This window comes from Copadichromis virginalis, linkage group LG14 (assembly GCF_057382275.1).
Source record: "Copadichromis virginalis isolate Kocher_CV1m ecotype Utaka linkage group LG14, C_Virginalis_male_GT1.1, whole genome shotgun sequence".
NCBI lineage: Eukaryota > Metazoa > Chordata > Actinopteri > Cichliformes > Cichlidae > Copadichromis > Copadichromis virginalis.
The window spans coordinates 17463683-17486505 of NC_140631.1; the positions used below are offsets into that span (position 1 = coordinate 17463683).

The following is a 22823-nucleotide window of genomic DNA, read 5'->3' on the forward strand; positions in this document are numbered from 1 at the left end:
CACCGTTTCACTCTGAGTCAGAGACTAAGTGAAGTGTTTGCAGACAAGTTGGCGTCTTCCATGCAGCTACTGGTGACCACAGCAACCCGCCAGTGACCAAAGCAATCACAGGGTGTCTATTGCAGCACTACATATCACTGTATGTCTCTTTTTGACCTATTTCATGCTAGCAACTGCCAGCAGCCTACAGTAACAACTTACCAACTAGTAATAAAATACACACTTTTCCCATGAACCAATGGTTACCAGGGGCCTACTGACTGATCTCTAAGGATTTATCAAACAATTTTACAGCTATTTCTAAGCCACTTTCAGTTGCTCCCTTGTCAGAGGGTCACCGCAGCTATAACCCTGTTACCAGTCACTTTAGTTAGGCTTGTGGTCCTACATGAAACAGCCCTCATTAATGTGATCAGAAACAGACGTGTTTACCTAATTCTTCATGTCAAAATGCCCATTATATTAAGGTGCACAAAAATATCGTTAAAGTAGGCTATTGTGCAACGGCACAAGTGCTGTGTCCTTATCGTCCTGTGGAGGGCAGCAAAAAGCCACAGCGTCTCCGTCGTCATCCAAACAAAGAAGAAGAAGCCGGAGTGCTGACGCGTCTCTCTTCTCCATTCACCGACGTGTCAGTCTTCTTCTACCCGGAGCTCAGCAGCAGGCAGAAGGTTCAGTGAGCACTCATGGCTCCCAAAAGCAGCAACAAGCAGCAGTCAGAAGAAGATCTTCTCCTTCAGGATTTCAGCAGAAACTTGTCGGCAAAGTCCACAGCTCTGTTTTACGGAAATGCACTCATCGTTTCTGCCATCCCCATCTGTGAGTACAGCATAGGCTGAGGAAGCTAGCTGGTGCTAACCGCTAATTTAGCTAACACTGAGTGAGTGGAGGATTAAAATTGAGAAACTGTCAATAAAAACGAGGTTTTCAGAGCCGCTACTTTACATATATAAGCTCACGTAATGTTCAGAGATATAACACATAAGCACAGTTAATAATATTGATCGGGAATGCTAACGTGACCTCGTAATAACGCTGTGATACGAAGTGCAGCAACAAATGAATCAAAACACAAAAAGCTTTGGGAGATTTTACTTGAAAAACTCCAGTTTCAGATAATTAGTTTGAGCAGCGTTTTGTGCTTGTTTTTCCTCTCTTTAGGGCTGTTTTGGAGGATCTGGCATATGGACCTGGTCCAGTCTGCAGTTCTGTATGCTGTGATGACTCTGGTCAGCACCTACTTGGTTGCTTTTGCCTACAAGAACGTCAAGTTTGTGCTCAAACACAAGTAAGAGGGACAAATCCACTAAACACCCGTTGCTGCTTGGTTAAATGGGCCTCATACTTTATTCATACCTTTTAACTTCAGTTACATGGGGACAAGAACACAAACATACAAACATATAATCATCAGTCGTTTGAACACAAATAGGGAATCAAACTGTCTCTGTAGAGTTAGAGCTTTTTTAATTCGATCAACTTGATTGACAGATGTGATGTTATTCATTGGGGAAACTTTGAAACGGATTAAGAATCAACAGACTGAGTTCAGAAATGATTTTGTTACTTCTTATTGGAAACTGAATCTACTGGGAGTTGCTGTTGTGTTTTGAATTTGATTAAAGTCTTAATGCTTGTGATCTTCCGCTCATCACACTCCAGGGTCGCACAGAAACGTGAGGATGCTGTTTCAAAGGAGGTAACCAGGAAGTTGTCTGAGGCTGACAACCGCAAGATGTCCCGCAAGGAGAAAGACGAGAGGTAAAACGTAGTGCACACGTAAGCCCAATTCAAATTCAGCAACTACACGCTCTCTACACACTTGCGTTTGCTTATCTGTGTGGAGGGGCCACCAATTTAGGTGGTGTTTCAAACCAAGTGGAAGTAGGTTATATAGAAATCCGACTCTGAGCCTGTACTGATACAGTTTTACGTACCTCATTCAGTGGTGCGACACGGTTTTTTGTCTCTGGGAAAGCTGCAGACTGATGTGAGTATTTCTGGTTTGTGTCAGTAATCTTAAAAGTGAAATTATAAATTATAAACTTTACCAACTTTATCTTTAACTTTTATTTTTTCTGGCAAATGAATTACACAGGCAGAAAGTCTTTATAACTGTAATGAATGTGTGAAAGCAGCAGTCAGCCTTTGTGGTGAGAATGGGACAGATCACTAATACGTGAACTTACAGGTTTACAGTATTTTAGTCTGTATTATATTCATAATAGTTACACCATAATCTCATGTCAACATACCACAGCAACACCCTCTTCTGCCAGCGTTAGGTGCTAAACTCAGGTGCAGTTTCTTCTGGTCGCGTTGATGACCCATTTATCTTCACTGGTCTCGCCCTTGTGAACGTCACCGTACATCAAAAGTCAAAAGTATGATGATAAATCAGTACTGAGGATCAGAGAGTCCGAGATTATATAGAGGGAGATGTTCCAACATTGTGAAAAGAAGACACGTTCTGGGAAAAGGTTTTGTCTGAGTGGCGACTCTTCAGGAGAATACAGCAGGGCGTTCTCACACCCTCAGCGCTGGTATAAATGCTGATGGAGCTGTGGCATTGTCGCTGTTTGCATTTAAGTGGACCAACCCAGTGAGCACAAATTGAGTATAAATCTATGTTTGACATCAACCACCTTGTTTCTGTTCACACACCGTCTCTAACAAAGTCTGCGTTAACCTGGTACACGTAGACAACAAGGACGACATTTGGTTTTTATCTCCTGTCCAGAATTCTGTGGAAGAAGAACGAGGTCGCCGACTACGAGGCCACCACCTTCTCCATCTTCTACAACAACACACTCTTCCTGGTTCTCGTCATCGTCGCCTCTTTCTTCCTGCTCAAGAACTTCAACCCCACCGTGTATCCTTTCACGTCTGTATGTGGCGGTATTTAGTTCACAAGTATATTTAAGTTGAAAATGTATGACAGGTTTTGTTGTAGCAGATTTATCCTTTTAACACATCTTAACAGATTAATAGAAAACCGATTATTTCAGGCTATGATAATCTTACAATATTTAGTTGACTAAAAGAAATTTGATGTTTAAATTATGACTAAAACTAAAGAAAACTCCCTGTCAAAAGTAACACTGTATGCTTCATATCTGCAAACTTTTCTTACCAGTGTTTACCTTAACCCACCTTTTCCCAGCAACTACATTCTGTCCATCAGTGCCTCTTCAGGACTCATTGCTTTGCTTTCCACTGGCTCAAAGTAAAGGAAGAAAGGGTGGGGGTTGGGTTGGAGGGTAGGAAATGGGCTAAAGAAGTGTACACTCATGTTAGGAACAGGGTTTACAAGCGGAATATGACATTTCATCTTCATGAAAGTCGTGATCAAATTATCTCCAGAGTTGTTTCTACAGATCTGTCTTCTGTTGTTTTTGTAACAAATAAAGCAAGTCTGTTTACTTGTCATCTGTGTCATTTGATTTGTGTGTTGTTCAGTCTGCTTTTTTTACAGCTTAGACACCATTTCCATTGGCAATGCTTTTATTTCTAATCACACTTTCACATAGAGTATTTACAGAGAAACTACTGATCAGGAGGGGAAACAATACAATGACACAACAAGAACCGAAGTCAATGTCTCTCAAGTGTTTTTCATCCACCCAACAACACGTAGAATCAGTGACCTCTGAGTTTTCAGATCTGATTATCAGATAGGACTCAAACCAAAACCAGAAACCTTGGGTAGCAGTTGATGTGGCACATTACAGGATTTCAACAAGCTGAAAAACAGCCACAGATGACTTGCTTGTTGCATTTTAGAGTTGTTTCTAAGTCTGTAAGAAATTGAGAAAACCACGAAGACAAGTCACTGTTCTCTCGGACAACAAGAAGGTTAATGTCCTTCTTGCATTACTTTTCCTAATATCTGTAGGACTGTTGCACTGCTTGTTCCCGAAATTTGTGGAGCTGATAATATGTAGGTTTTGCATTCCTCTGAAAGCGAGTCCCATTTACAGAGAAGCTACCAGTTTAAAGAATCAGCTCCACTGTTCGGTGATATAACGCTCCCGGGAAATTAAGGAGCACGATGGAGCTCAGTAAGCGCATCATTCAATAGAGAATAATAACAATTTAAAGACAACATTTTCCTTTTTTGTAGCTACACTGTCGGTGTGTGCTTGATGCTTACAACTTTCTATTAAAGTGACACAGGAGACAAATAATATCATCTGCATACATTTGTTTTAAAATCTTACATATCTTGTAGGCCAGAAGCCAAACGCCATTTACCAACTTGTAGTGAAAGACATCCCTGAATTTATTCCTGTCGAAGGAATTCAAGGCACTCTGCCAGGTGGCCACAGTCCAACAGTGACTGACTCAAACTGATGGGAAAGCTGTTGACTTGCACACAAACTTAAACGTTTACCTTTGTGTCTCAGTGGCACGTGTTTGCCACCAAAAGCTACAAATAAGTGAACAAAGCAAATATAGATTCTGCGTAGGAAAAGACGGTGCTGTGTCCACATAGAGAATAAGAAATAAGCAAAATATGATGTTTTTTCTTGATTTCATTTTGGATCCAACTCTAGTTTTCCTCCAAGGCCAGACTTCTTAAATAAGCTGTGAGCCAAAGAGATTTTAGTCTTTCATCCCAAAACAGGTAACAGCGTGCTCTGGATAACTGTAGGCGCTTGTAATCTAATGAGATTTCCCTTGATTGATCCATACATAGGTGGTATTTGTGGTGCAAGTCAACAGATGCACACCAAGGACAAGAAAGTGACTCAGTCGGAACCTGGCCAACATTTCTGCTGATCTCAGAGATGGCTTGTTTTCCACATGAAAGAGAACAAAAATAATGCGTCAAGGTGACAGCCATGAAATCCGAAGGGTCGATCCACGTTCAAGTCCTTTAAGAAACCTTTAATCACATTTGTCACGTCTCATTAGAGAAGCTCACTTTTAGAACGATTCTCTTATTGACGCAGAATCCAAAAGAGAAATACAAATTTAAACCTTAATCCTTATAAATAGTTCTGACTTTCTTTGTCTTTGAGGAGACAAAAGTACATTTTTGTCTGGTTGGAAGGAGCAGGACGGGCTGGAGAGCGGCCTAAACGTTGCAACTGATGCAGCGATACTGCAGAGGAGCAGAAAAGTGACTCTATTTACAGGTCTGCTATGTGTGAGCCATACACTGCGGTGAAGTCCTCGTCTGCACGAGAGGCTCCTCGATGGGTTTCTCCTTATGTTACACTGTATTTCTTAACATCGTATGTACATTTAGCATCGTCAAACAAAAGCAGTATTTCAAAATGTCAAAATAAAGTTCATATATATTAACTACTCTAGAATAAATACTGTAATCTTTGCCACATCCCAAACACCTTGAGTCTGTGCCCCATTGTGCCATTTAAACAAGCAGTCGCTCTAAACATGACAAGACCAGAGGCGAGTTTATCTTTTATTTCATAGATTCATCATAAGCTTAAGTCCAAAATCCTCAAGGTTTGCTGGAGCGATCTAGCGATGCAGGTTCAGTTCACAGGCAGAAAAGCAGTCCGCTTTATTTCTCTTCTGTGGGATTCTTCAGCAGTTCCTCAGAGGGAACACACGGGGGCGACATGCTTCACTCTCTCCTCAAACAGAGTCCAATATGTACTAGTACTCAAAGTCCCGCAGTACTCTGTCACACCTGGGGGGCTGGGGGGACAAGCTTGCAGGATTTTTTGATCAAATCCTCTTCTAGTCTTTAATTATGTGCTTTGTCGAAAAGAAGAAAGAGGCACACTATAGCAGGGAAACATGCATCTGGTGGTAAATACGCTCACGATTTGCAGCCTTTATAATCCACTGAATACTTAACTATTCTAAATACGGGACAGAATATACTTGGTAGGTATTTGAAAGCTAATTCGGGCTAATAGGGATCGGGTCTGTTGAGGCTTCATTCATGTTAATAAAACTGTATTATGCGCAAGTCACCTGGTTGCTGCTTACCTCCAACACAGGAGGTTGGAGTTTTACACTCTTATGGTAATTCTGTGTGTTGCTCTGCATAGCGATTTAATGAAAGCACTGAGTGGGGTGGGGGCGGGTGGGGTTCAGAATACAACTGTCCACTTTCCTGAGATACCTCTGATTTCTTGCATTCATGTATTCAGCTGTGGTACAGTGGTACTCATAAATAAAATATGGGCTCAATATGAATTTTGTGCTCAAATTATGTTACTTGTGAGTGGAGGTCTTGGCTTTCAATGGGTGGGCTCGAGACCTGAAGGCCTGAGCCCAATAAATAAGTAACACAGGCGTCTCATTTAGCAGCTACTGTCAAGGTGCCCTTCGGGAAGGCACTTTAAATACGCCCGCTTTGCTTCTTTTGGTTTATCTGCTAACTGGATGTGAGTGTAAAGTTGAATATATTTTCAAAACGAGGCGCTGCAGTCGTAGTTTCATGCAATTTTAATCCAAATATCAGGTCAGTTGTATATCTATCCCTGGATGGAGCTGAGCTGGGATGTGGTGGGATCTCAAATATAAGCCTGAATCTAAACTTTTACATGTTCTACTCTAAGATCTGCATAGTTCTACCTGCACGTGGCAACACTTTGATTTGGGAGGAGCACAAAGTTTAGAACTACTGAAGTGGATCGTGTTTTGTGTTTCAGGCTGCAAAAAGCTGAGTTTCTCAAGCATGACGTGGCTGAGCTGGGCACCTGAGATGAGCCTGGTAGAGCTGATCTGATCAGGACAAGGCTCAAACAGACAAAGGTACAGTATGCAACGCTGGACTTAGCAAGGCCGTCTGTTCCAGGCTGAGGCGGGCTGGAGCTGAGTGGGGCCCGAGGAGAGAACCATGGACATGAACACTGAATGGAGGGTCCAAGGTAGCAGTATGGTTAGGTAGGTAGGTACAGCTGACCTCTTGGAAGTCCAACTGCCTGGTCTAAGAGCGGTAGTCCTTCTTACTGTACGGTCTGTTGCCTAGGATGTGGTCGATCTCTGACACCACATGGGAGGTCATCTTGGGAAGGACCTAAGAAAGAAAGAGATGTGCTGAGTAAGCCTGAGAGGAGCGAAGGAAGGAAGACATGCAGAATAATGTGAAGAAAGTCTGAAGTCATTATAGGTACAGACTTGGGACAACTTGATCTAGAAATCATTATAAGTGGAAGACAGCAGAGGATGCAGGTGAAGAAACAGAGGTAACAGCAATGTGTGTCTGCTTTTTCTGACCTGTATGGCCCCGAGGTTTTCAGTGAGCTGCTCAGGATTGGATGTTCCCAGAAGGACCGAACTCACCCCTTCATTTCTTAGACACCAAGCTGCAGAAAAGCAGAAGATACTCAGTCAGTGACTATTCAACGGCACACATCTTATTATGACTTTCTGATTATTGTCTTTAAACAAACCAGAGGTTCCAGCACTCTTGCATATAACCTGGACATCTACTTATCAAATGGGGAGTGCACAACACACCCAGCTATTTGAACATCCACAGGGATGCAGTGCAAGCACAAGTGCATCAGAAAAGTTTTGCGTTGGTGTGTAGACTGGAAGCTGGAGGAAATATCAAACACGAAAGACAACAAATACCCAACGAAGGTGATGAAAAATGTGCCCGTCTTACATAAACCAGCTCCTGTCTGACAGGTCTGTGCATTTATGGTTTAAAAGCTTTGCTTTAAGCTGCTTCTGCTGTATTTGCTATAAGACAGGGAAGTCTTACCCACAGCCAGCTGAGGCAGGGTACATCCCAGCTTCTCTGCGATGTGGTTGAGCTCCTTCAGCTTGGCTTGTTGCTTCCTTCCATCCTCACTTATTATTTTCTCCTTCAACCACTGATAGGACTGACAGCACAGAGAAGACACAGACTGAATGAGTGAAGAGATGCAGGGTGTAGCCGGAGAGCCTGGAGACTCCAGAGCTGATGTATTATTAATAATTTATTGACACACAGAGATGTAGTCACAGTGCTACAGACATGCCTTAATTTCATCATTTATTTAATTAATCAAAGTCAACTGGTATTGATCTGTTTGTTCAACTCAAGTCAGGGACACAGACACACTCAAAGATGCAAAACATGAGCTTGGAAAAATAAAGCATGACTATATTTAACTTTAGGGTGAAGATGCAAGCGGAAACAACTTTGTCTGGTTACATCTAAACCGAAAACATCACACATGCACGTCCTTAAGTTTCAGCATGTCCAAATCAAACCTCCATAAACCCTCCCCAGATCTCATCTCTCTCACGTCTTAGATATCGACACCACCTGAAGTGCGCAAGTCATGAATCACTGCTTTGAATCTGATTCTCACTGTCGCCTTGTTTTGACAAACCCTCACGCTTACCTTCATGGAGGCCCTGGATGACTCAGGAATGCCATTTTCATATTTTCCTGTGATGATGCCGCATGCCAGCGGTGACCACGTCATCGCGCCGACTCCTGTAACCATGGACACAGCAGGAGAGTTGAAGAGGAGTTTTAGTGAGATGAAATGTGTGAGAAGAGCGTCAGAAAAAGTGAAAACGTGAGAGGGTGATTAAAGCGCAGTGGAAATGAGCAACAGAGAAGGAGAGCAACTTGGTCAGAAAGGTTGTTGGATGGAGTGGATAGGGTAGTGACACAAGGATGCATGTGACTGATCAAGCTGTTGTCATACACTTGCCTATCTTATGGTAGAGTTCGGGCAGTTGCACTTCTACTTTCTCCCTCTGGAAAAGATGATACTCAGCCTGCTCGCACACTGGCGGGATCAGATTAAACTGTCTCGCCACAGAGTAAGCCTCCTAGAGATAAAGACAGAGAAAAGATGCTCATCACGATGTTTCATGTGGATTTACTTTTATATATTGTTCAAAAGATTGTTATTTTATAGCTATATAGTAGGGGTGCAACGATATTCGTATCGATATTGAACCGTTCGATACAGTGCTTTCGGTTCGGTACGCATATGTATCGAACAATACAACATTTGTAATTTATTTTATCAATTTTCCTTCTGACGATGCTGTCTGTGTTGAGCGCTCAGTGAATCTGCGTTCGACTACTCTGCCTAGGCTGCACTGTCCAGCGCAGATCCACTGAGCGCTCAACACAGACAGCATAGTCAGAAGGAAGAGCGCAGGGCACCTCCCCCACCCTCATTCAGATCTGGCGTTTGGAATTATTTTGGTTTTCATGTGAAGTATGACCCTGAAGGTAAGCGAGTCATGGACTAAAGTAAAACAGTATGTTGGATGTGCCATGCAATGCTCAATTACATTGGTGTGAACTAGTGTGCTAGCGCAGTTAGCTCGTTAATGTGTTGGCCGTCTAGCCCCATGCACGGAGCGATCGGCGGTAGCTCGTTAACGGAGATTTGCCGTGTTGTGGCGTTAAGGTCATTTCAACGAGATTAACCTGAAAGCACTAGTGGGAACACAACGAATATGACTGCACATTTACACCGACATCATCCTAGTGCAAAGACAAGTGGAAGCAGACAAAAAAAAGCAAGCATGCTACTAACTTTAGCCGAGTCATTTAGACAGCTGTTAGCACATGATTCTCCTTATGCTGCTGAGAATATAGCCCAGAAGAAGCGGATAGTATAGCTTTTATTTTGGAAAGAGCCATTTCTCTGTAATAAACTCTCTTTTCCAAAGATGAGTGATTCCTCAATAAGATACAGGGCTCGCAATATCGCTAGCCCGACGTCCCGGAGCTAGCGATTTTTTCAGTCGGGCTACCAAAATCTATCTCTTCCCTGCCCGTCGGGCTATTGTAGGAAAAATATATGTCAATGCTTTTGCATTCTTTCAGAAATGTAGCTGGGTAATTATGTCATTGGCATCGGTGAGCCACTGTCAATATGTGACATATTGAAGTCGCGTTTGAATTTGCGCTTGTTTTTTTGCTTTCACTTTGCAATCGTGCGAACTGTGTATAGAGAGCGACAGCACTGATCTGTGAGTGATGATAATTTGTACACCAATTCCTCTGACATCGTCTTATTAATCGTTAGCTTACTATGCAAACATGACAAGTGAAATCTCCCGCAGCAAGCTTAAACATGTGAGAGGTTGATCGCGCAGAGAATCGCTGAGCTTATGTGAGTGCGTGTGTAAAAGCAGCAGGATTTATATTTGACTACGATGACCTGGATGACTGAGAACCTTCACAGACAGATATATATTTTAGTTCTGCTGAGCCAAATAAGACAGGTCAGGGTGAAGAAGTGACAGCCAAAGAAAAGCTTACCACAAAACGGAAAAGTTATGACAAATCAGACTATAAGGCAAAAAGAAAGTGCAGCTTTATGGTTTCATGGACAAAAGAATTTCTGTGGCTGCGATATGACGAGCTAAATAACCAGGGCTGCACATAAGTGGTCCGCAGGTGCGCATTCGCTGTCAAAATAAAAAACGCGCACAAGGGTTAGGGTTAAATTTAAAAACTGTACTTTTGAGTTAAAATATATATTTATAATTTTAATAAATGACAAATTAAAAATGCATGAACATTTTTTTGTATCGAAAAAATATCGAACCGTGACACCAAAGTATCGAACCGAACCGAACCGTGAATTTTGTGTATCGTTGCACCCCTACTATATAGCTATTTGGTACGTAAGCACAGAGGTTTGGGATAAACTCGGGGAAGAAATGAGAGAGGGAGGGGTTGTTAATCAGCTTGTGGGAGCGTGGCACAAATTCAAATGCATGCCTCTCAGTAAGTCAGCAAATCAATATTTCATATCACAACTCGGAGGCACCATGTTCAAATTTCCTTATCTATTTTCTCCACGGATCCTTTAAAGGCAAATGCCAGAGGAGTCACACACACACACACACCTACTCGGAGAAAAACAGCGCCATTGTTGCTTCTTTAAATACCCTTTAATTTAGTGGGTTTCCTGCTGTGCAACACATGTCAGGATGAGAGCACAGTCGAAGTGGGAGTGTATTCTGTGTGATGCACGGATAATATCACTGCCATCACTCAACTTACAAATTACCAGTTGCCCTTCTGCGCTGCAACCCATGACATGTGCCTCCAGACTGTGTGCGCGTCCATGCATGTAACTGCGTGCGCATGCTGTACTGCTGAGAATCAAAGCCACCTTCATTAGCGATGCTATCTAAATTACACAGTGTTCATCTGGGCCCGTTGTTCTGCTTCTTTTTCACAGCCAGAGAGGGAGAATGTCAACACATTGCAGTGTGCTTAGAGGGAGGAGGAGGGTGATAAAGAGACCAAGAGAGATAAGAGGGGATGGATGCTACGTCCTTGAGTGTCACTTCAGGCATGTGTTCACTTCATAACTCTCTGCCTCATGTATATATTCATTAATGCACCAGTGGTTGAAACAGGAAGTGGATTATCTCTGACAGGAAAACAAAACAAAAGCCAGAAGAAGCCGCTGTGCCTGTGCCACTTACTGAAAAAGCCTCTTTTCACTCTCAGTCTTTTACAGTCACTACTTTCTCCCCCCGACTTCCCTCCAATTATCAGCTCTGTAATTACTCATTCATTTTCAATACTGTGAATATGCTGGTCACTGGAAAGGCACATCTGCATTGGCTTGACTGTTCACGCCAGATACTATATCCACCATTTATATACAATCTGTAGTCGGTTACCAAATGTGTAAAGGAAACATTTATTTGGACGTTTTCATTCTTCTTCATTTCTTATACTCAAAGCTGTTTGCTGCTTACCATGATCTCCATGGCCGTCCACCGAGACGTCCCCCAGTACATGGCCATGCCTTGGTTTATCACATAGGTCATGGCTCGAACAATCTCTGCGGATAAATGCAGTTATGACAGGTATCAGTCAGCTGGATCGACAGTGAACAAATTGTGCGTGTTTACGTCACCGTTTGCATTTCGGTGTTGCTCGCTGAGAAGCATCATCAGTAATATTTATAGATGCTTGTGATTTCTAGTGAGAGACGAGTGCAAGAGTACAAAGACACTATTTTGTAATTTTGCCACTTTATTGCACTGCTAGTGGATTTTAAATAAAACAATCCAAGACTGCACTTCATAATTCATCCTGCTGCTTCTATCAGCAGTCATATCACCAGTAAATACTAAATAAATAATCACCCGGTTCTACTGTAAGTCACACACGCCCTAGTTATAACATTTCCTCTACCATGTTTGACAGATGATGTGGTTTTCTTCAGTTTATTAACTTTTTCTTTTTCTTCCCATCCTTCTGGAAAAAGTTCATCTTGGTTTCATCTGCCCAAATACTTTTGTTATTTCCGGAGCTGTTCAGACTCTTTTAGATGTTTGCTGGCAAAGTCTAAACTGGCCTTCTTTTAAGTGATTGCATCCTCATGAAGGCCTATTGTGATTGTAGAATTGGAGACTAGCAAGTGATATCAAGCTACCAACACTTGCAAACAACTCCAGATCTTTACTCTACCTGATTTGTCATGAAATAAGAAGAGAACGGGCCACATCCGGCCATGTCCAATTACTTTTGAGCCTCTGGAAATGAAGGACAATGTATAAAAATGGCTGTAATTCCGAAAAGGTTAATTGGGATACTTTTGTCAAATCAGTTGATTTAAAGCTTAAAGTCTGCACTGGTTTAAACCCACTGTGGTGGTTTACATTACAAAAATCATTGTTCAGTTACATTAAGCCCTCGCTGCATATAGGTTGGAGATAATGTTGCAGATGAAAAGAGAGGAGGCGGAGCTGGAGGCAGATGGAAAGATGGATTATTAGGACTCAACGCATCACAGAGACGCAACTTGGATCAGAGAGTTCAGGGAAAAAGTAGAGAGGTGAGACTGTGCTGGCTTGGACTTATGCAGAGAAGAGGTTTGGTAAATATTAAAACAAGGACTAACACAGAGCTGCAGAACAAGCGGATCAAAGTAAAGACAAAGAAAACTATGATGTGGTCGTGGCTCGCAGGTGGGTGGTGTAAATGAGGAAGAAGCAGAGGACAGATCTAAACTATGGTGACCCCTAAGATTCAGCCACATACAGTGCAGTAAAACCAGAATAACACAGCAGATGGACAGGGACATGTCAAACATTTTCTCAACAGAATATGACGATAACATAGTCAGAACATTATCAGAGGATTGATGCGAAACACCTAGAGCTTGGCAAAAATATTTTTAGCCAGCAATAGCCGAGCTACATGAAAAGACAATGCCAGAAAAGTTGATGAATAAAAGATTGAAGACTAAAACCAGTCAAAAACTAAAAGACTAAGAAAATAAAAAGGCAACATTTGAGAGAAACGGCCTTGAAAGAAGCTTCTTCTTCACGTTGTTCCAGTTTCTGTCATGACCTAATCGAAAATAAATAAATAAATATATTAAACCCTCACAAGGCCGCCCGCCTCCTCAAGTCTTTCTTACCTGTTGACGGCTCATCACCCCTCCTTGACGACTCCGGGGACAAACTAACAAGCTCACATACTAAAGCCCTTCTGATCACATTCAAGCTACTGCATTTTTAATGGTGCAATTAGCTCCAACGCTGCTGACTGTGAGAGCCAACGGCAGTCGGGGCCAACAAAAACTGAGATTAGGACTGTCATTAAGGTTGTTCATCATCGCCCTGTGTTCACTCCAATTATAGTGCAATCATTCACTGTGGCAGGACTCTTGTTTTTCACTCTGCACAACCGATACTTGGCAAGATAACTGATTATGCGGGGCGAGAAAGTTTAAGAACTCCCAGAGAGAAAAGAAAAAACGAGGCTAGTAAAGATGGCGCGTTAGTAGAAGTCAACATGCACCAAAAGTATATAATCAAGACAAACCAAGAAGACTTGTAATGAAGGTTTTTGTTTTTCCCTGCACCGAGTAATAATTAACCTGAAGCACAGACGTCTTACTCAATAGTATGCTGCCAGGGGAAATAACACAGGATTAAGACAAGACAACAATTCGCTTTCTTTCCTTTCGTTTGTTATTGTTGTCTTCCTCTCTTCGCCCTTCCCTCCTGTCGTCCTTGCTCTGTATTTACGTAGCATCATGCTGCGTTCATATTTAAATGCAACCTGCATCTATTTCGGGGCGGCATAGCACAACAGAGAGCAAAACAAGTCTGGGGAAGCATGAAAAACAAGAAAGCGTGCATCAACAAGCATGAAAAACATCTAAAAGCTGAAGGAATTAAATAAGAAGAGAACAGTGAGGGCACCAGGCAAAAGAAAATAAGTGTGTACAGGAGCAGATCCTAAACAGCTCCATTGAAAGTGTGCTGACATATTGCATCGGTGTGTGGTTCTCCAGCTGCACCACAGCACACAGAAAGGCACTCCAGAGGGTCATCAACACGGCCCAAAAAATCATTGGACATCCTCTTCCCTCCCTGAAGGACCTGTACAGCACTCGCTGTCTCAAGAGGGCACGCAGCATCCTACGGGACTGCACACACCCAGGACACCGGGTGTTTAAGCTGCTGCCGTCTGGCAGGAGGTTCAGGCTGCTGAGGTCCCGAACAAATAGACTCAAGGACAGCTTTTACAACAGGGCAATAGCCCTGATCAATGTAAATAGCTGACCTGACTGGATACCTCCCTGGACTTTTTAGGGGGAGGTAACAATGTTTAAAACGATAACAATAATATTTATATTTATAACAAGGTGCAATAATAATTAATGTGCAATAATAACAGTGTGCAATACACATACACTTATTCTTCTTTTTTATACTAAGTTAATATACTGTGTTGTGTTGTTTGTTACGTTGTGATGTGTCATATCGTGTCGTGTTGTGTTATATGTAGTGCCGACGTAGGACAGTTTTTCCAATTTCATTGTACTACTGTACTATGTATGACTGTGCAATGACAATAAAGAGTTATCTTATCTTATCTTATCTTAAGATAAAGGAATAGACAAGCTTAAGCACAAAAGAACCGACAAAAAACATCCAGCTACAACCTGCTCTCTGATTCACTGTGTGTGTGTGTGTGTGTGTGTGTGTGTGTGTGTGTGTGTGTGTGTGTGTGTGTGTGCGCGTGTGTGTGTGCGTGTGTGTGTGTGTGTGTGCGTGCGTGCGTGCGTGCGTGTGTGTGTGTGTGCGTGCGTGTGTGTGTGCGTGTGTGTGTGTGTGCGTTCTAAAAGAAGAAGCCGAGCACAGTGAAGAAACATGCGCAGTGAAACAGAGAGCAGAGGAGAGAGGCAGACACCGCAACACAGAAATTAAATCAGATTAATTCAATATATATTTGATAATTACCTGAATAAAATACTTTGTTTTTTTAATTGTGCAATGTCTTTTTTTTTTTCAAATTCATCTTTACACTTACTTCTACATAAATTCATTTATAGCCACTTATTAGCATTCACTGAGATATTTAGCGGGGCAGCTTGGGTTACTGCCTGCATAGGGATCGTTAATTTTGTGAGAAAGATGCCCTATAAGTTACTTTTGACCACTCCCCTTTCATAACAGGTTACCACACCGGGTAGCTCTGCATGTTTGATTTTGCAGTTCTTGAGCTGGACGTCCCTCCTGATCCAACCCCAAAGGGGATTTGTGTCTCCAGCAGGACCTGACTAGTGTAAACCACACTATTGCTATTACAAGCTCACTTATGCAATGTTTAAAGAGCATTTTGCTTTAATACTGTTAAATGAACTGTCATTCATGTCAGTGTCACACAGATTTGTACTGGAATATTAAAATGTAATATTAACCAGAGCACAGTTCATATAAAAGAAAGCAGCTCTACCGACTGCTTAGAAGCACTAATTAAAAAGCTACTGAAAGAAACCACTGTTAAGAGGCTCTACCTCAGTAAGCAATAGTACCCAATCAATTTATAATGATTAATGAGGAACCACTGGACTACTAATATGTATGTTAATAAGAAACTTCTTGATAATGAATTATGCAGAACTGCCTGCCTCACTTTAGCGATACTAAAGAACAGATTTTCCAAGAGTAAAACTAGTCTTACATTTCTAGTTCAATATAATAGAAATAATAAGTAGCTCTAACACCACTAGGTAAATATGTTCTTTATCAGAGACACTGTACAAACACTCGTGATAAATGAATACAGTGTTTCAGATTAGACAAGATATTCTGAGGTTTTCCTGAATTTGTCTTGCAAACAGAAAATAGCTTTCTGCACACTGGATTTCATCGACAGCTTCTCTATAGTCAAAAATCACAATTATTTTTGAAAAGACATAATTACTCACAAATACTTGATTATTTTTATATACAGTTCTCAGCTGTGATACTGGTAAGCTAACACATTTTTCTGCAAGTGTAAATACATGATTCTGTGGAGCAACTACGCAACTATTTCATGAATCTTACAAACGATCACAATAACAGCAAAAGTTCCATTTGCTGAAAGTCAGACACTGTGAACCAGCTGATTTGATTAGTTTCATAACTGGATGTTGTTGGAAATCTTGATACACTGACTCACCCTCCATGGGAGTATTGCTATCTGGGCGATTAGCAAAAACTACGTCCACATACTCCAGCTGCATCCTTTGTAGAGAGCCTTTCAGACCTGACACACACACACGAGGGCAAAGGACACTCAAAGGTTAATGAACTGAAAGACTTTTACCTTATAACATGTTACTGTGATGTCATTTTAAACAATTTCACTCTTTAAGAAAAAAGTTTGTCATCTTTGGAGATGTTAAATTTGCATGTCTCACCTTCAATAATGTGTTTCCTTGACAACCCTCTCTCTGTCTCTGCTCTGATCGAATAAAACACATACATATCACATCAATCATAAACTGCACTTAATTAAATTAACTTAATTAAAAAACAGCTTCACTTCTTTTTTATCTTAAAAAACTGAATAAGATTTTTTTTCTAAAAGTTCCAGAAATTGTGGGAATTCAAACTGGTTTTACTTTGCAGACTTAAAGTCAATTTAAGTTACTTTTGAACCCCGCTGGGCGACCAAAAAACACGAGCTCCAAATGTACATTTCAGGCTCTTTAAAGTAAATAGGTCAGCGCACGCTCAGCTGTTCAGCATCATTATGCATCCAGACTCTGCAGGAGAGAGACGTAGCACAGACTCTGCGTTTGGAGGAAATGCTTGAAAACTAGAGAATAACCTCTTCCTTATCACAAGACCCAGTTGGGCAGCCTCTGGCTTGGAGCTTGACAGACTTTCTCTTTCTTTTCTGTGTGTGTGTGTGTGTGTTTTGGATGTGTGTGCTATAAAGTAGATTTCTTTATCGCCTCTCCTCTCTCTCTCTGCAGTCTCAGAAGAAGGTTCTCCCATTGGTTGTTACTTTACGTGACATGTTGCCATTCAGGTTGTTAACGGAGATTAATGGACACACGAAAACACGAGGAAACTTTCTTTGGTGCAGAGAGGCAAAAGTTTGAATGCTTTGAAAGACATTAAGGATATAAAATGATAAATGTAGCAGAGACAAAAGGAGAAAATATTGTCTTTTGTATGATATTGAGTGACTTAACTAAAATACATGCTTTATTGTTATTTATCTGAACAAAGTTAGGTGGTTAGGTGGGTTTTTTTGTATGAGTTTTGTGAATATTTTATTTCTGTGACCCAGAAAAAAATCGTTTCACGTTTGCAAATTTACCCCAAGATCCTCGAGGTATCTTCAAATACTGCTATCTTTCTGTCAGATGGTCCCTGTTTTGCTTGTATTGCAAGCGCAGATGCACAAGGACATATTTTTATTTTATTTGTATTTTATTTCTGTTGTAACACAGGAAAAGGAAGAAGAAGAAGACGGATACCAACCTTCGTGTAAACAATGCAGGATTTAAAAAGAGCTTTGCAAATGTTTCACATGAAAGAAGTGCAATGCAAGGGGTTTTTTTGCAAACAGATAATACATTACTGAGAATTTGTGAGCAACACAACCTAAAAAAATATTACAGTTCATATCATGGAAGTGAAGAGTTTGCAGGGTTTCTTACTTACTTTCCTCCCCAGTACAGTTTAGTTGTAATGACCAAGCTGGATCTCCTAGAAAGCAAAGAGAAAGCGGGATAAGGCAAATTTAGTGCAATGTGCTGTATTGTAATAATGTGACGTTTCTTCCTGTTAAAAGGGAGTTTTTCCTTCCCATGTGACCAGTGCTTGTTCATAGGGGTCATCTGATTGTTGGGGTTTTCTCTGTATTATAAAAAAGACTAATTACATTGCAGCTTTCCTCATTACTATGTCTGTTACAGCTATTTTCCCATTTTTAATTCATCCCTCCTTGCTAAGTTGTTTATTCAAAAGCACAGTCTTGTTGTTCCTCAATGTTTAGTCACACTGTCGGACTAATGAGCTATCCACGCAACAGGTGGGAAAATGCTACGCCCGTCTTGCTTAAGAGTTTTGATGACATCCTTGTCATTTCACATCTGGCGCTGTGTGAAATCATTAAACTCTACAGCATCTCACATGGCAGCAAAAGCAAACACGATTTCTGGTTTCACTGCATTAGAGTTGCAAATTAAATGCAGGAGCTGTGAGAGTGTTTGCAGACTTTAGTCACATGGGACAAATCAATAAATGCCCTGCAGCTCTTTATAATTATTATTCAGTGCTACCGGCACTGAATTCTCAACATATGACCAAGAAGTGTAAAGTAGAGCGCTTGTTCTTTCCATTTGTCATGACAGCACTCACAGACTGGTGTAGGCAGCTCAGTGCATGCCACTGATCTGCCTAATCCACCTAATGATTAGCAAATACATGTTTCCATAGCTTCATTTAATAGAGTGGCAAGCGTTATTGTTGCATGGAGACTCCATCACTTATCACATGCTGTTGTTCTAAAACAAATTCAGTTAAGCTTATGGCTTCATATCAAACACGTCAGGCGGTGATCCCACAGTATCGCATCACTATGATCTGAAAATGCGACTTTTTGTGCAGCTTCTTTTGTACTCAGACATATAAATGTGCAATATTTGAGCTTCCTTTGATGTTACTGTAACTCCTCTTCTCCCCGTCTCCTACAGAGCCGATCAATAATAAAAAAATGAGCATGTTTAAATAAGTCCATAAAAATAATATTTAAATTTGTGGAAAAAATGCCTGCAGGCAGACTTTCATGTGGAAGCTATTTCGCGCTGCTGTATTGTGTCTGTATTGTCCATGAACTAGACATTTAACTTCATTTAATAAAAGAAAAACAAAACTATGATGATAAGGCAGGAATTAATACTAATAAAAGTTATTTTTTCCTTTTTTTCCTTTGAGACAAAACACAATTCCTCACTGTAAAAGAAAAAAGAAAAAACAAAACACAGTTTCATGCATCTTTCATCTGCAACACACACACACACACACACACACACACACACACACACACACACACACACACACACACACACACACACACACACACACACACACACAGATCATCCTTCTCCATGTTTCTCTCTCAGGCAGAAGTATTGGAGCAATCATACGTTTTAATGTCACCATTACCTCCAGCATTTCTTCTTGATGATGTTTCCTAGAATGATTTCGGCCCTGCGAGGCAATATAAACGAAGCGTTGTTATTAAATCGCACTTTGAAATCATAAACATTCCTTCCACAGTATCGGCCCACAGTACAGTGAGGAACAAAAGAGGCCCGCATGCAAACCGGTTGTTTATGAACCAGGCAGTTGGACGGCGTAATAAAAGGGTCTTCAAAAACTTATTATACTACTTCCTGCAAGTAGAAGTCTTTTTATTGGAACTGCAGTGCTTGCTGTTGCATTACGAGGTCTCTGACATACACTTTCATCTGTGAGGTCACAAATAAAAAGACCTCACAGATGAGACGGTAGCAGTGGTTGAGAAAAGCAAAGAACAGACACATGCAAGAAATTTCAAAACATTGCTACAATCCTGAACAGAAACCTACAATTTTGAATGAATGATGTCTGGACTTCTTTTAAGCTCATGAATAATCACACTAAACGTGACATAGTTTCTAACAGTTTAGAGAATATTATAGTAAGAGCACTTTGGTGACAGCGAGGCCGGACATCTGCAGCCCATTACACAAAAACACTGGTCTGCGTATCACCCACCTGCCGCCCGCGTACACCTCAGCTGTGTCAAACAAGTTGACTCCACTCTCGTAGGCAATCGTCATTAGCTGCTCTGCAACCTGGCAAGCGGTCAGATCGAGCACACACATGAAAAAAAAAGAGAGGATACAGAAAGGTTAGTTTGCAGTTTTTATTTTACCAAAAAGAAAAAATTTTTTCCCTCTTCAGGCGCCTACTGATGAATCGGCCGCGAGGGAGCCGCATTATGTCTGCATATCAATATCTTCCTTTTAAATATTCATGTGTTTCCACGGATACAGTGTCCAAGATTTACCCAAATCTCTTTCATAGTAGGAAAACATGACACACATCATCAGCCCGTGCAGCTTCGCATTTCATCTAGGAATCACTGCTGAGGAATTACAGCCAGAGGGCTTCCTCGGAGTATTATTTAACTGCAAATGAGTTTTACGCAGCACGTTACAGGCAATGGCGTATTTCAATATATCAAATATAAAAGACCACGCCATCTCGAGAGCGATTTAATAACACATAATCTGGTTTAGAGAGCATACAAAATGGCTAGTATGATATTAACAAAAGAAAAGCTGAGCTGAAGTGAGGCACAGAGAGCGTCCAGAGGAGCAGAAATGGCAGTCAAATACCTTCAGAAGCCAGACTGCCTCTTGGCTGGTCAGTAAGCTTGGTGTTATCAGATTTACGTGAACCTCATGTGACAGTGAACCACCTCAGTGACGCTCACCTTTATATTCATGCTTCACCTGTTGGTTCAGAACGACTGTGAACGTTTCCATTTTGATCAAGCAGAACTGTACTCGTGTGTAGCTACGCTGGAAGTTTGTTCATATTCATATTTTATTGAGTAAGTAGGGCCGCAGTGTAATTAGCTGTGAAAAATCATTCGACTTCACGGCCGTATCAGCTCTTTTCTCTTTAGTTAATTCATGCTTTGTGCCAGTGTGTGTGTGTTTGTGTGTGGCTTTTTTTTTTTTAATTTGCAGGCGTGGTGACCATAAATCATCTAACTGAGATCCAATTTCCCTGAGGTGACTTTTATTACATGGAGGACTTTAAGTGAATTTACTGTCATTTCCCTGTGGAGTTCTGTAGTGACACAAGGGTGTGCTGTGTTGTGTTTGTGTTCAGGTGTCTGCGTGAAGTGCGTGAGTTTGTGCGAATGCATGTACAGTATGTGTGGGTTTTTGTGTGTGTGTGATGGCAGACAGTGGAGGCGTTGCTTCTAGAAGAATGAGATAACGTCTCCTCTGAGAAATGTTTTCAGCCTTCCTCAACCATCACTTTGCAACTAGCATGAAGCGGGATAGCATTCCTAGCCTCTGTGTGATACAGTGATAGTAAATTTGATTTTATTAGTATCTATTAGTAACTAACATTCCTTTGATGAACATGCTGAAGGCACATCCCCTGTGTAACGTAATGCAATATAGAACGGCAATAAAATGAAGGACAACACACACAAAAAGAAACAAAAGTCGTAAAAAATGGAAAAGGACCAAAAGGAAGCAAAATAAAAGTCAATAAAAAGTGCGTTTGTAAACTGATTTAAGATGTTGTAGCTACAGCAGCTCCCACATGGGCTTTTTGCTCGGAGGCAAAGCTGAAAACAGTCATTTATACTTTAAAATCCATTTTTAAAGTTAACCGCAAGCCCCAGAAAGGATTCTTGGTGCGATAATGTAGCATCACCTGTTGAAACAGCAGCACCTGTTCTCAATGGAGAAATTGCCAGCTGTGGAAAGTCTTAAAATGGCATTTTTACTTGTAGCAGCAAAGCAGGAATCCAAGTGGTGTTCCTCTACAGCAGGAAAAGAGAGAGGCATTCTCCATCTCCTGCCAACATAATACTGAGTAGTTTTAGCTGCTAAAACTACAACGAATCAGAAGAATTGTGCAGCTGCTGCCTCTTTATTCTAGTCTTGCAGTGGCAAACACTTTCAGAACCACCTGGGCGAGTCATCTTTGGCCTTTATACCAGCAGAGAGGAAATCAAATCCTGTAATCTTTTCTCTCAGTTATCTGTCCAGTTATCCATACATGAATGATGTTATGCCATGACTGAAAAAAACGAATCCAGTGTTTCAGATTGGTGCACCCTACAGACTGTATTTAAAAGACACACGTACTACCATGACAACAGTCATTTAGTTTATTGATTCAAGATCAGCATTTTGGACGTCACCAGCTTTAGAGTGACAAGTGGACCTGACAGAGAAATCAAAAAAATTCAGGAGGCACTGAAGGCGCCCCGATCTACCTGCCGAGGTCTGAGACTGACTGATTGTTAATCGGCCCAGTTCACACTCACGGCTATATGCTAATATGTTGTTAGCACAAAAGCTCTTCACTCTGAGTTGAGATAAAAAAGTGTTAGCGTGAAAATGTTTATAATGACAAACCTAACCAGACACCTAATCCCCTCATCTGGGTAAATAGAGACATTTTAAAGACGCTAAAAGGGGAAAAAGTAGCTAAAGCTAAACCCAACAAGAGTTCAGAGACAACCAAAAGCCAGGAGCCTTGGTGTTAGGTATTTTAGTACCATGGGAGCATTTACTGGATATTGTTTTATAGTGACATTATGCAGGAAAACTCTGTCATTCAATAAGGCCCCTTTTGTTTTAGTTATTTTTCTCTTTGACCCAAGAATTGATGTGTGAGAATCACAGGCTGGTACAAGGTTGAAATACCACAGAGATCACTCCCTCAGCTACATTCGTTTCTTAATCTTTTAGACGCCTGTTGAAGGCCAAATGGTTTGTTTCAGATTTCACTAATGTAAGAACTCTTCGTTTTGTGCCTTGAAAATATGTCGCTGAGATAATCACAATTGT

General features: G+C 41.2%; 2 protein-coding genes across 3 annotated transcripts in view; one reads left to right on the forward strand and one right to left on the reverse strand.

Moving 5' to 3' along the window:
* Window positions 1–598: 598 nt before the first annotated feature.
* Window positions 599–3427, forward strand: ssr3 (signal sequence receptor, gamma). Its single transcript, XM_085429636.1, has 5 exons — window positions 599–819; window positions 1162–1288; window positions 1663–1761; window positions 2741–2872; window positions 3164–3427. Exons 1-5 carry the CDS (start codon window positions 687–689, stop codon window positions 3228–3230), a joined length of 558 nt encoding a protein of 185 aa, XP_085285762.1. The 5' UTR covers window positions 599–686; the 3' UTR covers window positions 3231–3427.
* Window positions 3428–5418: 1991 nt separating this feature from the next.
* The window catches only part of kcnab1a (potassium voltage-gated channel subfamily A regulatory beta subunit 1a), a 150906-nt gene continuing 133501 nt past the window's right edge, over window positions 5419–22823 (reverse strand). For both annotated transcript variants that reach the window (XM_085429634.1, XM_085429635.1), the window contains exons 4-14: window positions 19990–20069; window positions 19396–19440; window positions 17890–17934; window positions 16632–16675; window positions 16391–16477; window positions 11677–11762; window positions 8643–8763; window positions 8325–8419; window positions 7697–7817; window positions 7204–7292; window positions 5419–7003 (exon numbers count right to left, since the gene is read on the reverse strand). In XM_085429634.1, coding sequence (XP_085285760.1) covers window positions 6914–7003; window positions 7204–7292; window positions 7697–7817; window positions 8325–8419; window positions 8643–8763; window positions 11677–11762; window positions 16391–16477; window positions 16632–16675; window positions 17890–17934; window positions 19396–19440; window positions 19990–20069 — 903 coding nt within the window. In that variant the 3' untranslated portion in view covers window positions 5419–6913. The remainder of the gene's footprint in view (window positions 7004–7203; window positions 7293–7696; window positions 7818–8324; window positions 8420–8642; window positions 8764–11676; window positions 11763–16390; window positions 16478–16631; window positions 16676–17889; window positions 17935–19395; window positions 19441–19989; window positions 20070–22823) is intronic.

What these genes read in the sequence shown, in the direction of transcription:
- ssr3 (XM_085429636.1), top strand. Translation starts at nt 687, where the DNA reads ATGGCTCCCAAAAGCAGCAACAAGCAGCAGTCAGAAGAAGATCTTCTC. An exon ending in AAGTTTGTGCTCAAACACAA is followed by an intron (nt 1,289 to 1,662) that starts GTAAGAGGGACA and finishes ATCACACTCCAG; the next exon opens with GGTCGCACAGAAACGTGAGG. An exon ending in CGCAAGGAGAAAGACGAGAG is followed by an intron (nt 1,762 to 2,740) that starts GTAAAACGTAGT and finishes TCTCCTGTCCAG; the next exon opens with AATTCTGTGGAAGAAGAACG.